Source organism: Acipenser ruthenus, chromosome 3 (assembly GCF_902713425.1).
Source record: "Acipenser ruthenus chromosome 3, fAciRut3.2 maternal haplotype, whole genome shotgun sequence".
NCBI classification, from domain to species: Eukaryota; Metazoa; Chordata; class Actinopteri; order Acipenseriformes; family Acipenseridae; genus Acipenser; species Acipenser ruthenus.
In genome coordinates, this window is record NC_081191.1 from 79,004,386 (window position 1) to 79,020,375 (window position 15,990).

Genomic DNA, 15,990 nt, shown 5'->3' on the forward strand with positions numbered 1-15,990 from the left:
GTCTTAAATCAGTCAGGACCAGAATGTTTCTAAATTAATAGAGCCTAATACTAAAAATAATATATAGGTTTAACCTTTTTGATTCCCAAATTATGAAAAGGTGTGATAAAGAATGATAAAACCCAAGAGAATGGCACAAGACTGAAATGTGTTTTTCAACTTCCATATACAGTACCACTTGCGTTTATGCCTTTACATAATCAGGGCTGTATTTTTTTCGAGGAAAAAGATTGTTAATGTCAGGGTCTAAAATGGGTATTTCAAGATATTTCACGATTAAACATGCTATTAATGCAAAATAAATAAATACATAAAAAAAAACTGTGCTGTCATATTTAAAATTGAGTTATGCATTATACAGCAACATGTTTAGGTATTTAGCCGAAAGTATGTAAGTGCTTACCTGAAAAACAACTAAACTGTAGATAGAATATTGAGGAATATTTTGTCTTTTTTGCCCACCTTTTAAAGACATTGTTCCATATGCATAAAATGAACCGTCTCCTTTACCGTGCCAGTAATAATGTTTAACATGACAGTATTTCATCGGGTGATGCATAAACGCCATTTACCATCAAAAAACATCACTCATTGTGACGTTAAAATAACACGCCCTTAGAAACCAATTTTCTCATTAACATATTATTAGTTTCATTCATAAATATGTATTGTGCCGTTAATATATTATTTTGCGCACCTGTGTGTGCACCACGATTGAACGGCCAACCTTTTACCATTGCTGGTATTGGGTTGTGCTCTGGAAACAGTGCTACAGTGCCACCTTGTGGCAGAAATAAATCAGTGCGTCAAGCGCCGTTTTCAACTAAAGTTCTGTCTTGTGTCCAGTGAATTCCCACACCCTCCCACACATGGTGTCAGTAGTGGGATTCACTGGCACTGCAGAACATGGATGCCGTACAGTCTGCGGCTATGATGGACCTCCTGCTCCAAACCCTGACGGCGGCCGTGCAGGGAGGTGCCAGACCCTGAGGGGCCAACAAAGATGACAGCAGAAGATCGGCCCGAAGCCTATTTGGAAGTGTTCGATGCTATGGTGACCTCTGCTGGGTGGCCTTAGGCTCAGTGGGCTGGCTATCTCCTGCCACAATTGACGGGGGAGACGCAAGCGGCTGCCAGAACCTTGGATCCCACGGCGATGGTCGATTACCCCACGCTGAAGGCAGCCATCCTCAACCACGTGGGGGCGACTCTGGAGGGCTACCGCCACAGAATGCCATGTGCATAATCATGATCATGAATTACTTGCTAGATGTACAGGATCCAACAAACCAGCTGGTATTTAGAGTTAATTTTTTATTTATTTTAAAGCTGATCAATACTTGGAGTAGCACAGGGCTGTAAGCAGGGCAGTTCTAATTCTTGAGAGGATGTCAAACAAGTGCTGCAAAGTTTTTATATGAACATTTTATCAGCGTGGCAGTGTAGAGTAGTGGTTAGGATTCTATACTTATACCCAAAAGGTTGTGGGTTCAATTCCTGGGTGGGGTATTGCGTTGGCCATCTGTAAATAGCTTTGTATAAAAGCATCTGTTAAATTACTTAATTTTATTTTAATTTATGTGGCTATATGATTTCAGTTATGTTCCTTTTGTAGTGCTGAGAGTGCCAATGTTGAGGCTGCTTGACTTCTTCAAGAAGCTGCAAGGATATTGAGGAGAGAGTCAGAAAGCACAGCCACTGCTGGCTCAGGATCACAGACTGGTACAGACTGGTACTGGGACGTGTTCACCCAGTTCTTTCAGTGGTTTGTTTAACAACATGCAAACCTCCCTAGCTCCAATTGACCATCCACATGCAAAAATTTAGCAATTTTAATACTCACCCTCTCTTGGAAGATACCAAGTGTGGTAGATATCCCACATTCTCTGAGAGTTGGAATCAATGAGCAAGAAGTCATTCGCTTCAAGAGCTGTAAGAGCCATGCAGAGGCCAAACTTTTCAACCAACAGAAGAGTGGATGTGAAATTCACAGATGATGCTGGTGTTTTGGAAGGAGCAGTGGATTTGGGAGGGCCAATGAGGGAGTTTTTCCGACCAGTGCTTGTTTGATGGCCCAGAAAATCAACGTACTCTCTCATGCCATGCAGAGCGTAAGTGTATAAATCAATTAAATTGAATGTGCTGAAAAATAAATTATAAAAATCCTGTAGTAGATATGGTGTGCCAAATGTTCACAGTATTTATTCTTGAAAAGAAAACAGAAGGATGTGTGATGACATTAGATACAATTGTTTCTCTGGAGCTGCGCATGATGCAAAGCAAATGTAATTAACTGGCACTATTTCAGAAAATTTACTTTGAGAAGTGTTTTTCAGAAGCTGCTTTGGTAGAATGTTGTTTGCATGACAGAAACAAATATACTATACATAACAAATGCAATTATATGAAAATGCTGTTATTAACTACCCTTTCCATCGAAATCATGGGCATTACGTTACTCCATAGTCAACTATAACATGCAATCCTTCAAAATACATTTGCTTCATAAGTAATATTTCCATTTTTCTTTCTGGTAGCTTTGAAAGACAACAGCTATTTCTATGCAGGACAGTTTGAGCATAGTACATGGAGGACCATCTCCACATGTCTTCACCCCTGTAGCGTTAGGTACAGACAACATGTATGCTGTAACTGAGGATATAACAGAACCTGATATAAAATGTCAGCCGTCAGAGGTAGGAAAGTGTAGCATATGTAGACAATTGGATAGTGAAGGAAAGTACAAGGGTTTTTTTTGTTTGTTTTTTAAGCCTTGTTTTTAAACAACAAAAAGACACATTGCACTTTCCTATTCATGAATCAGTCAATTGCTGCATTTCATTTCCATACAGCTTAGCTTCCGAGATGTACTTAGCTGATAAAAACTGTTTTTATAGGCTTTTATTTTTAAACTGTATGTATCTGGGAATATAATACACTGGAAATGAAATGCAGTAATTGACTTTTGATTGATAGTTAAGTTCAATGTATGTTTTTGTTGTTTGCGTCTGTATGAAATTTGCATCTGCGCCCCAAAATATTTGTGTTTAAGCTGTTGGCTGGTCAAGGAGCACCCCTATGGCCTTTTTTAAACAAAACACTTAATGTTTCAAAGTACATTATTTGAAGAATTGCTTAAACTTGAAAAAAGGTTTTCATGAAATCATGTGTAGACTCTCATTCTTGCCTAGCTTCTCAGAATGCATCTCATTATTTGGCTTCTTCAGTTTCATTCCTTTTTTTAGTGGATGTTTGCATGTATTTAAAACAAGTAGGCTGGTTGTCTGAAAAACATCACATTTTAAAATAAAAATGCTTTGGGGCAAGACATGATCAACTGGTATGTACTTCAGCGAACAAGAACACCGTTTGAAAGGTATGCTTTTTACAAAAAATCTAATATTACAAAGAACAGTACACACCTAAAGTTGATGCTCCATAGTTACAAAAAAGTTAGTCGACTCATTCCATTCCTAAACTCAGCCAGGCAAAGCGCAGACTCAGCCTTTTAAATCCACAGCCTAGATTTATATTCATTTTCTTTAGAATATTAAATATGTTCTTAGTTAAGTTTAATAAAAGGGTTCTATGTTATTATGTAGCATGCAGATATGTATTCAATTGAAAACCAAACCAAGCTGAATCTACTTTGTCCCTATATTCTTCTGAAGAAATATCACTTATTATATGTTGTGACTAGCACCAAGCTGCATATTTATACTAATTCATACAGTATCACATTCCCGCTACCCCCCTCTGGGCTACTTAATTAAATAATTAATGTATTGAAGAAAGCCTGTGGTTTGTTTTATATATTTAAAAAAAAATCTAAGTTATTATTGAAGAGAATATTTAATATGCTATGAAAACAAACATTACATTGGGTTATGTAAATCTTTTTTTTAAGTATCTGCTGTATCCCTAATTCAGTACATTCATTATTCAAATATTTTGCACATGTTGCAAGAAGCACTCTGTTCTCTCAGTGTAATGGATTCTGTGAAGGCCCACCCTGAAACCTTTAAACCTATTTTCTGTCAATCGACAGAGAAGCTGACTGCTGATGTGCTTGAGGAGTTATTCAAAGAGCAGCGATCTGACTGTGGGAGTAACAAGTTTGAGAGAGAAAATGAAGCAGTATGTCATTGGATGGATTATCTCTTGGATGTAGAGTAAGTTTTATTTTTAATGCAATTTCAATAAGATGTTGTGTATCACATAGAACTAGCATCTCAATATAGTAGTATACATTTAAGAAGTTGTTGCTTATATGCAATTTACAACAATCGTGAACGGGTTGGGAAATGTCACTCTTAGCAGGTGTATGTCAACAAACAACTGTATAATGAATAAAATGCTTGTGTTTTATTATTATTATTATTATTATTATTGATTGCCTGACATATAGAAAAATTAATTATTTATTATTATTATTATTATTATTTATTTCTGAGCAGACGCCCTTATCCAGGGCGACTTACAATTGTTACAAGATGTCACATTATACATTATTTCACATTATACAGATATCACATTATTTTTACATACAATTACCCATTTATACAGTAGGGTTTTTACTGGAGCAATCTAGGTAAAGTACCTTGCTCAAGGGTACAACAGCAGTGTCCCCCACTGGGGATTGAACCCACAACCCTCCGGTCAAGAGTCCAGAGCCCTAACCACTACTCCACACTGCTGCCCTTACGCCAATGTTACATTTTCAGGCCGGGGGGGCTCCCGAGTGGCGCATCCAGTAAAGGCGCTCCTCGCAGGATGTGCCCTATAGCCTGGAGATCGCTGGTTCGAATCCAGGCTATGTCACAGCTGACCGTGACCGAGTGTTCCTAGGGGGCGGCGCACAATTGGCTGAGCGCTGCCCGGGTAGGGAGGGCTTAGGTCGGCAGGGGAATCCACGGCTCACCGCGCATCAGCGACCCCTGTGGCCGATAGGGCGCCTGTGGCTCTGCAGCGGAGCCGCCAGATCTGTGTTGTCCTTCGGCACTATAGGTCTAGTAGCATTGCTGTGGATCTGCAGTGCGAAAAATGACGGCTTGGAAGGAGCACGTTTCGGAGGACGCGTGTTTCAGCCTCCGTTTCCTGAGTCGGCGGGGGGGTTGCGAGCGGTGAGCCGGGGATACAGATAATAATTGGGCATGCTACTAAATTGGGGTGAAAACCGGGGTAAAAATAATTGGCGACGACTAAATTTAAAAAAAAAAAAAAAAACATTTTCAGGCCAATGTTACATTTTCAGTACTTTGTTTAAAAATACAAAACTAATATGAAGTTCCATGCAGTTAGTTACAGTACTTCTATATAAACGTTTATATGTAGTTAATTGGACTTGCTCATAAAACGGATATTATAATAACTTTATATAAGGATTAAAAAAAATATGAAGCATCAGTTAAATCTGTAGAGCGTAAACCAGTTTGTGTATACATATTTCGAAATAATCTGTGACAAGTCTTTTAGCTTAATATTTTTAAATATATTAATAACATTATTCTGCCATTGACATACAGTGCTTTCTGCCCTTCAAAATGGAGACCCAACAGCAGTGACATAATGTGAAAAAACCTCAATAGCAGTTACAAAAATGATTTCTCTATTTTATGTGTTTTTTTTTTTTTTATCGTGGGGATTTGTGGAGTTACCCAGGAGGACATCCTTGTCTTTGCCACAGGAAGTGACAGTGTACCAGCATTGGGCTTCAACCCTGCTCCAACCGTTGAATTGTTGCATGATGGTTCACGGTTTCCGCTTGCAAACACATGTTCCAACATATTAAGGGTACCATGCAGGCATTCATACGAGTCCTTCAGGGATGACATGGCCTTTGGAATTAAAAATTCCCCAGGCTTTGGATGGACATAAAACATTCCTTTGCTTACCTTACCTGTAGTGAAAGGGCACAAGTACGTTCGATCCTAAGAACAATGTTATGCATGCCCAAGTGCTACTAGAATTTGTAAGTTTGCCATTTTTGTTATCTATAATTCTTTGTACACTTAAATTTAACAAGTGAGTCACCTTTGGTTAAGAATTCTTACCTGTAGTTGCAGACATTTAGCAGATGCCTTTTATCCACAGCGACTTAAGCGATTTATCAAGCACTACAGTTCATTTTACTATAAAAACATTACAATGTAATAGTTCAATCTTAGTCAATATTAACATTTATTCAGTGCTGAAATGTTGCAAGCCTTTAAATAAAAGGCGTAGTGGGTAAAGGCACTCTGCCTGGAGTGCAAGGTGCACCAAGATAGGCCAGTGAGAGACTTGTCTCCATTCTTGCCTACACCATTGCCAGATTTGGCCTGGATTTCCCCAGAGTGCAGCTCACAATTGGTTAAGTTCCACCAGGGTTGGGAGGGGTCAGCCGGGATTTCTTTGGCCTCTCAGGAGCCTGCAGGTTTGTGGCATCAGCATTCCCTTAGCTGTATATCAACTCCTCCGAACGAAATGAAAGCTGCGGGCTGCGGGATGCGGGCTCCAGACCGGCAGAGTGGAAAATACTGCTTTCTCTCCTGGGGTTGTGGGGGAAGTTGTGTGATCCTCCAAGTTGACTAGAAATTGGCCTTTACAAACTGGGTTTTAAAAAAAAAAAGGGGAAAAATTATTATTTTTATTATAAAACTATTGTTATATTCATGTTAACACTTGCAGATGTGATCAGAGGAGAACCCTTGCTAAAACCTGAATGCACTGTATAATGCATGTTTGAAACATTCAGCTTTTTCAGGATATTGACAATGAAAAGGAGCAGTTGTGGTACGTAAAGGTCTTAAAACCTACATTTAGGCATTTCTGTTGTTTGCTACACATAATGCTTCTAAATAAAGATCAAGTCCAAAACAGCTGCTTGTCCTCAAACGGTCAATGTTGACTTGAAGGAGAGGAACCAGCATGTCCTGCAGTGAAACTGGGGACTCTGGTACTTCAACTGTGCTCTCTGATTCACGGCAAGCTCCAGGTCTTTCCCAATCAATTCTGTAGTTATCAAAATCCATATGGGTAAAACAGGGAGACAATCAATTTAAAATGTAAATTAGACATATAATGTAACCTTTATTTGTATCACTGAAGAAAAGAAAGTACCATATCAGAGTTTCAGAGGAAATGGGATTTTTGCTGCTGTAGTTTGACAGTAGCCCCTGAATCCATAGCTGTTGTGTGGATTTCATGTGCTCTGAGTATAGAGGATGTCGGTCCCACCCCCGGCAAAACATATCAAGGTGCATGTTCAGTCTTGGAATTATCACGTGTTGAGAACAAATCATGTGAATTTCATCATCTGGGTCAAGTGCCTGTATTGCCTGCAAATACTGTAAGGCAACATAATAATTGCTAGTAACTGTGTACCACACATCGCGCCATAGCCTCTCAATGCACTGGTTGTGCACACTTCGACGTGTGATATGGCTTCCTCTGTCTACAAAAAATTAGAAATAAAAACAGTTTAAAATGTGTGTTTTAACGTTGGCAAAAAATATATATACAGTGCCTTGCGAAAGTATTCGGCCCCCTTGAACTTTGCGACCTTTTGCCACATTTCAGGCTTCAAACATAAAGATATGAAACTGTAATTTTTTGTGAAGAATCAACAACAAGTGGGACACAATCATGAAGTGGAACGAAATTTATTGGATATTTCAAACTTTTTTAACAAATAAAAAACTGAAAAATTGGGCGTGCAAAATTATTCAGCCCCTTTACTTTCAGTGCAGCAAACTCTCTCCAGAAGTTCAGTGAGGATCTCTGAATGATCCAATGTTGACCTAAATGACTAATGATGATAAATAGAATCCACCTGTGTGTAATCAAGTCTCCGTATAAATGCACCTGCACTGTGATAGTCTCAGAGGTCCGTTTAAAGCGCAGAGAGCATCATGAAGAACAAGGAACACACCAGGCAGGTCCGAGATACTGTTGTGGAGAAGCTTAAAGCCGGATTTGGATACAAAAAGATTTCCCAAGCTTTAAACATCCCAAGGAGCACTGTGCAAGCGATAATATTGAAATGGAAGGAGTATCAGACCACTGCAAATCTACCAAGACCTGGCCGTCCCTCTAAACTTTTAGCTCATACAAGGAGAAGACTGATCAGAGATGCAGCCAAGAGGCCCATGATCACTCTGGATGAACTGCAGAGATCTACAGCTGAGGTGGGAGACTCTGTCCATAGGACAACAATCAGTCGTATACTGCACAAATCTGGCCTTTATGGAAGAGTGGCAAGAAGAAAGCCATTTCTTAAAGATATCCATAAAAAGTGTCGTTTACAGTTTGCCACAAGCCACCTGGGAGACACACCAAACATGTGGAAGAAGGTGCTCTGGTCAGATGAAACCAAAATCGAACTTTTTGGCAACAATGCAAAACGTTATGTTTGGCGTAAAAGCAACACAGCTCATCACCCTGAACACACCATCCCCACTGTCAAACATGGTGGTGGCAGCATCATGGTTTGGGCCTGCTTTTCTTCAGCAGGGACAGGGAAGATGGTTAAAATTGATGGGAAGATGGATGGAGCCAAATACAGGACCATTCTGGAAGAAAACCTGATGGAGTCTGCAAAAGACCTGAGACTGGGACGGAGATTTGTCTTCCAACAAGACAATGATCCAAAACATAAAGCAAAATCTACAATGGAATGGTTCACAAATAAACATATCCAGGTGTTAGAATGGCCAAGTCAAAGTCCAGACCTGAATCCAATCGAGAATCTGTGGAAAGAACTGAAAACTGCTGTTCACAAATGCTCTCCATCCAACCTCACTGAGCTCGAGCTGTTTTGCAAGGAGGAATGGGCAAAAATTTCAGTCTCTCGATGTGCAAAACTGATAGAGACATACCCCAAGCGACTTACATCTGTAATCGCAGCAAAAGGTGGCGCTACAAAGTATTAACTTAAGGGGGCTGAATAATTTTGCACGCCCAATTTTTCAGTTTTTTATTTGTTAAAAAAGTTTGAAATATCCAATAAATTTCGTTCCACTTCATGATTGTGTCCCACTTGTTGTTGATTCTTCACAAAAAATTACAGTTTCATATCTTTATGTTTGAAGCCTGAAATGTGGCAAAAGGTCGCAAAGTTCAAGGGGGCCGAATACTTTCGCAAGGCACTGTATATATTTACATATGTAGGATTCTAAATTCTGCCTGAGTATACAATTATTTTGTCATTTATTTTAATTATGAAGTACTATTGTATTATTAAATACAAGACACTAAACCATATGTAAATTCAATTAATTTAACTGAATCAATGCACTTTATTTTTCCGTTACTGTTCTGTAATGATTTACCCAACAAAATAAAATTAAACTTATGAGGGAAAAGCACCTGGTCCATGACGAGGATGCTCCAACATAAATCGAGCCACTTCAATGTTTTCAAGGCCTTTGTCACTTCGGACTCGTGATGGTAAGCCAAACTGATGTACAGCTCTAACAAAACTTTCAAAAACTGTTGAAGCTCTGTTGTTGCTGGCTTTCAGGTACACTATTTTTCTACTGTAGCCATCAATGCCGCCATGAATGACTATCCATCTATAGGCAAAATAAGATACAATGTTAACACAGAACAAGATATTTGCTTCTTTGTACAGTAGTTCCTACTTTGCCTGTGTTTCCTGTTTTTAAAATGTGCTATTATTATTATTATTATTATTATTATTATTATTATTATTATTATTATTATACACTTCTTATCACGCTTTTATCCACATTTACAATTATTAGGAAATCGGTACAATTGGATGAAGGGAGTGGAAGAATACTACTCTTTTCTAACTGTGCCATGGGATCTTTAATGGCCACAGAGAGTCAGGGCATCAGTTTAACATCTCATCCAAAACACTGGAAGATATTATTATTATTATCATTTAACACAAACTATCACAATACATTTTACTAATAGTAATATCTTGTTCTACAGTGAATGCAATGTTGAACTTCATTGAAATACAAGGTGATGCTGTGATTTACTACACACTATTAGTAATATACATTGCCTTATGCTTGTAAATACATTTTTAATGTATTGGTACTTTGTGTTCAAATTTAAAGTATGGTTTGTATTTGTGTACTTACTGAATTAACTTATGATTCCCATATGTCAGAGTGACAAAGGAGAAGCAACACTGTAGGCTTTTCGTTGGACAACGTTCATGCCAAGTCCTCGCAAAGGTGTCCCAATTGGATCGACAGTCCTCATAGTTTCTCTCATTCTGCATTGCTGTACCCTATTAAAAAATACATCAATAAATAAACAGTATAGTGTTGGTGGAGGCCTCATCCCGCAGTGCGTCAAACCATGCTATTTTACTTCTATTAAATATTTCCATACTTGGAAAGTATGTTTTTGACAGTACAGACCCAATGTTCCATTGAACACATTTTAAGTGTAATTTAGGATTATTATTATGATTATTATTATGATTATTATTAAGATTATTGTTGTTGTTGCAGACATTTAGCAGACACCTTTTTCCAAGGTTTATCAAGCAGCAAAATACAATCTACTATAAAACATTACAATGTAACAACTTCACTGTAATAAATTTAGCCACAGACAACAGTGAACATTAAAAAGTACAGAGTAAATACATACATAAAATAAAGCATGAAGAAATATGAAAGCAGATTACAGAAGTGTGGGAAAATATCTTTATGTCTACGTACACATACCTAATGGAAAACAATCAGATTTGTAAAAACATATGTCCTTTTGGGCCTGCATAATGTGTGCTAATTGTAGTAAAAATGTGTTTAGAAAAAATTATGTGCTACATATACTGTACTTACAGTAGGTTACTATGTGACTTGAGTATTGTTTGTCAGGTGTCCACTGTAAAGAAGATTTAAACGTCAATGTTGCGTCATGGATAAATTAGGTTTTTATAAGCATAATTAAAAGAAATATCTTACCTGACTCCCACACTCTTTAGAAAGCCATTCACCTTCTTGTAACCCGAATCAGGATATTATGTAATGAAGTCAGTGACCAGATGTCAAAGATCTTCATCAGATATGTCACTGTAGGTTTCCTTAACAGACAGTCCATAGTGTGTCATTCTCCTCCTGATGGTTCTCACACTTACAGGCAACAAATGTGATATTTCAGGAATGGTGAAGTCACATTTGTTTAAATTATGTTCATATAGTTTTTGTTTATTATTATTATTATTATTATTATTATTATTATTATTATTATTATTATTATTATTATTATTGTCTCAATCCTAAATTTCTAGGTGATGCAAAATAGTTGGCCATAGCTGCTGAAAAATACAGGTTCGTGTCAAATGGGATTAGTTCAAGAAGTTGTCTTTTAGTAAACAGGCAGAGAGATTGGGCTGTGATTTCAATAATCTGAAAGGTTCTTCACTTGTCATAATAACCCGTGCTTAAAATAGAACTGGATAAAAGCAATCACTTGGTAATAATTCTTAAATCTGGGGAATTATTTCCCAGAGGAAGACTTAGTGCCTGTCAAAAAGACAGACTCGTCTCTCTGATGTGAAGAGTGCATAAACATCACAATAAGTTATCCGCAGAAGTACAAAGCAAGACCAATTTACTTCATGTCTGTGAGGTCTAACATTTCATATTAACTTCTACTGAAGTCTGAAGTGCTGCATAAATTATCAATAAAGACATTTTACATAGCAATCTGCAGAATAAGAAAATAATAGAATAGAGGTCAGACTTATTTGGTACTGAATTTCATTGTCTCTATGCTCTAAGTATGGAGGATTCTTGCTTATTAAAAAAAAAAAAACTTTTCAGTCTTCATATGTCATACATATGACACAAATTCTTATGAAAAAAAAAAAAACAAAACTTTTGCCCAGATATATCAAGGTTTTATACCAAAGTGTAATTAGCCTTGTTTTGTTGTGAAAGAAAAAAATATATTAATGTCAAAAAACATAATGATGAAGGCATTACTCCCTTTTAGTAGTTTGTTACTGGTTTTATAAAAAGCGGTACATATTGTACCTTGGTGTCCAAACTGTTAATATTTGGTCATTTCTGTTATTAGCATTAACATAGATTGGCAATGTGACTTACATATCATAAATTATGAGTTGGGCAGCATTTAATCACTGATACTTTTTTATGCCCTTGGATACTATCTCTGCCATGTTTGCGTTTGAAAGGCACGCCCATAATGTAATAAACCTGATTACTGTAAAACGCTACACATCATTGCTGAGGTTTTACATCTGCTCACATTGTAATTTCTTTTGAAAAAATCTTGGCAATTGCCCTTTTGAAAAGAAATACATTTATTGCATTAGAGTGGGTTACCCTTAGACGGGATATGGGATAATTGGAGTATCTAGAACCAAGTCCTGTTCTTTAACTAATTTGTCATCACTAACATGCTGTATTTATCTTGCTCTTAATTGCATTATTACTTGTACTCTGATAATTGAAATGTATTTGCTTTCGATTGTAAGTCTCCCTGGCTAAGGGCGTCTGCTAAGAAATAAATAAATAATAATAATAATAATAGTCGCGCCATTTTACTGGTAATTGAATGGGACTCATGACAGTTCCGTGCTACGATATTTTGTTTAATTTTCATTTGTGCTTTGTTTTGGGTGACAACACTATAGCACATATGAGAGGATAGGATTGGTGTTCACAATTTGCATGAACCCTGTCGCCATCCAATCGGCTGGAACAATTGTAGTGAAAGCAGGTGAAGAATAGGTTACTGGATGTTGAATGAGGATGACACTGATAACATCTGTTACACAGCCTCCTGAGTGCTGTGCCAAGTCCCCATTGTGTAATGTAGGGAAACATGTTAGTTGTGTTTTGCCTCTGGTGGTTCAGGGTTCTGCTCTCAGTTTTCATGATGTCCTTCCATAAACCCTGTGGCTGTTTGGTAATTAAAGCAAATCAGTAAATGTACCTTTTCATTAACAGCTGTCTAATCCTGAGGTGCCCCTGGTTACAGATGATCAACCCTGCCAGAAAAAGACCACAAAAGGCTTTTGGATAAATGGTGTAAAGTACAGTATTACCACTACAGATTTTTTTTTACTTGAAACTTTAAATCTTCTGTTTATGTATTTATTTATTTATTGTAATAAAATACACCAATTTCTAACATTACCTCATTATTCTGTATGCAACAGTAAGTAATGTATCTTAGATCTTATTTCTCATCAGATGGCTTCACAATATTCAAGTTTTTATTATGTAAACACTGCCTGGAACTACATGCCATATTTTGATCAATTACATGTACCACTGTAATGATATTGTTTGCACAAATTAGGGCCAATACACAAAAACATTGCAAGTGGTATAGAGCAGATGTGGAAATGTGAAATGATCTTGCAGCAAGTCAGTGATAGAAGACATACTGAATCGGCCATCAGCAAGGCACATTTGTCACATCTGGGTCCTGGAAGGTGCCCGAAGCAGTGACATGTGTGTTTATGGTGCAAACATTAGGAATATTAGCCATGGTACTTTTGGTCAACAACAGCTATGATGGAATGAAATACGGAGAATGTAATTCAGGACAACAAACCAATTGCTATGCGGGATAATGCATCCGCAATGCCTTCTCGAAGGAAAAGGTAGACTATGAAAAGTTTCATTTTCACAATGTTAATATAAAATGATTCTTGTAATCTACATTTTCATAATATTTAATACTTACCTGATTAATATCCTATTATATATGTGTTCTCTATCATTCTCTATTGCTGTTTCTGCTTATATACTTATTTACCATGCTAACTAGCTACAGTATAGCAGCAACGAAAAATATGTTTACAGTTCTAACTCACAGTTGACACAGAAGTATGAGTTAGCAAAAAAATGAAAAATTAGGTTAAAAAAAAGCACAAGGATTTAAGACCATTAATAAAAAAGCATATACAGTATGTGTGGGTGTTTTGTTCAGATTATAACTGTGACAGACAGGGTCTAGGGAAAAAAACAGACCCTGGTCCAAGCCCTTACACCACTGGCTTGGAGTAGTCTTCTAAAACTTAAGAAAGCACACTTTATTTTTCTATGTGTAGCTGAATTTAGAAAGATCCCAGGGGCATGCCGTTTTTTTCTGCACTTGCTTTTTCTTTTATAATCAGGAAGGGAGCATCATAAAATGCCTGGACCATACCCCATAGTGGTTAGAAATATGGTTTTTCTAATTAAAAGGTTGAATGTGCTCATTGTAACACAGAATACAGCTCTTTTATAACCAATAGCTTTAGAATGGATGGGGAAACTAAACTGTACCTACCCGAAGAAAAGAAAAAAAAAAAAAAAGATTTCAAAGATACTCTTGAGCACATGCCAAGATAAACAAGGGCAGGAGCTTCTTTCACTTTCCATACCAGAATCCCAAAAGACACATTTCCACAATCTGCAAGAAAAAATACACTATTGTAAATACAAAATAAAACTAAAACAGTCATATTGGTGCATCAAATATGTATTTCAACTAGTGATGTGGAAAATTATGATTTTGATGGTCTTAGCCTTTACTCCAAGTTTGAATTATAAACATTTACATAAAACTAGTATTCCTTACTATTATTCCATAGTATAGTATTCTATACTTATTTGAAAACCATCCTTGGATAAGGCAACACTTCTGGTGGTGTACATTATTTGAACATTTTCAGAAAATCTGTGTTGCACAACTATTCTGATAACTCAGTAGTGTAGTTATCCCAAGATAATAAATAATACACTTATTTAGCACTCACTAAGGCAGGATGGAGCACACTTTTTTATAGCAACAGTGGATTCACTAGCACAATGAAGCCGAATATGTGTCGCCCCATACAGCTGCAGCCACCATCAGTTAGAATTCACATGGATCTATAGAATGGTGTCAAGGGGGAGGTCAGTTATCTCTAATGGGCAATCCTTACAGACCCCTAAACTGTCAGTTAGATGCATCAGTGAAAAGATATAATTCTACCAAAAATATGCCTTCAGTGTAGAAAAAAGTAGTCCTTCATCCTGCATATGGAATACGTCTGCTTCTTGCATTTTGTTGCATTTTTTGACAAAAACTCACAGTTTGAAAAAACCTTAATTTTTCGATAGCATGAACAGCTACTGTAAACTGATGCTCTGTAGTCTAGTCTAGTTTAGTCGTTTTGGTAGTGATGTTTTATATGTATTTCCTTCTTGTTCATCGACATTTCTCTGCACCACAATTCTCTATAGAAATGTCAGTAATGTTCTTATATATACAGTACATATCACTGTATTGTCCTTTTATTGCATGCAAGCTTTATTGTGGAAAGTAAAAAAAAAAAAAAACATCAGCTTTGTAGTATAAGCAGCGCAACTGTAACACTAAAACAAACATCAGCTTTGTAGTATAAGCAGTGCAACAGTAACACAAAAACAAACATCAGCTTTGTAGTATAAGCAGTGCAACAGTAACAAAAAAACAAACACTGATTTTCACAGACTTTTTGCTGTTTAACATGGATTCCTTCTTTTCCAGCTTAGTCCCTTAAATAGAGTTAAACATTATGCACTGTATGGGTCCACTGTATGTACGCATCAAGGTGTTCCCAGATACAGAACTAGAAAAACATTTTCCTTCCTTAATATGCAAGTCACCCATGGTGCATAATATAAAATTACCAATGTGGCTGCCAATTTTCCAGGTTCTACACATGCTTTGTACATTTAAATAATTAAACATTAGAAGGTCAAGCAACTGTGGGAAAGGTATAATATAGTAATTTAACACTTTTATGGCATTGTAAAAGCTGTTTTCTGTTTGTTTAGTTTCAGTAAAACCAGTGTTGTTGCTGCCAGGAAGCAGTTGCCATTACATTACAATGCTGAGACAAGAAAAATGCCTCATTGACAATTTCAGTGACCATCGCACTGTGACAGCAGATCAGCCCAAATTAACTGCGAGATTAATAGGGGGACCTGCTCTCAAAGGTCATTTATTATCCCCTGTATTAAGTACAATACA

The 15,990-nt window shown here is 37.1% G+C and overlaps 1 protein-coding gene across 1 annotated transcript; it reads right to left on the minus strand.

Annotated features, from left to right (window-relative positions):
- Positions 1-888: 888 nt before the first annotated feature.
- On the minus strand, positions 889-14,393 carry LOC131731670 (uncharacterized). The gene is made up of 7 exons (XM_059020919.1): positions 14,281-14,393; positions 12,934-12,988; positions 10,098-10,249; positions 9,349-9,554; positions 7,102-7,435; positions 1,844-2,142; positions 889-986 (listed from the first exon to the last, which is right to left on the minus strand). The coding sequence occupies exons 3-7, from the start codon at positions 10,238-10,240 to the stop codon at positions 889-891; spliced, it is 1,080 nt and encodes a 359-aa protein (XP_058876902.1). The 5' UTR covers positions 10,241-10,249; positions 12,934-12,988; positions 14,281-14,393.
- Between the last annotated feature and the right edge of the window lie 1,597 nt (positions 14,394-15,990).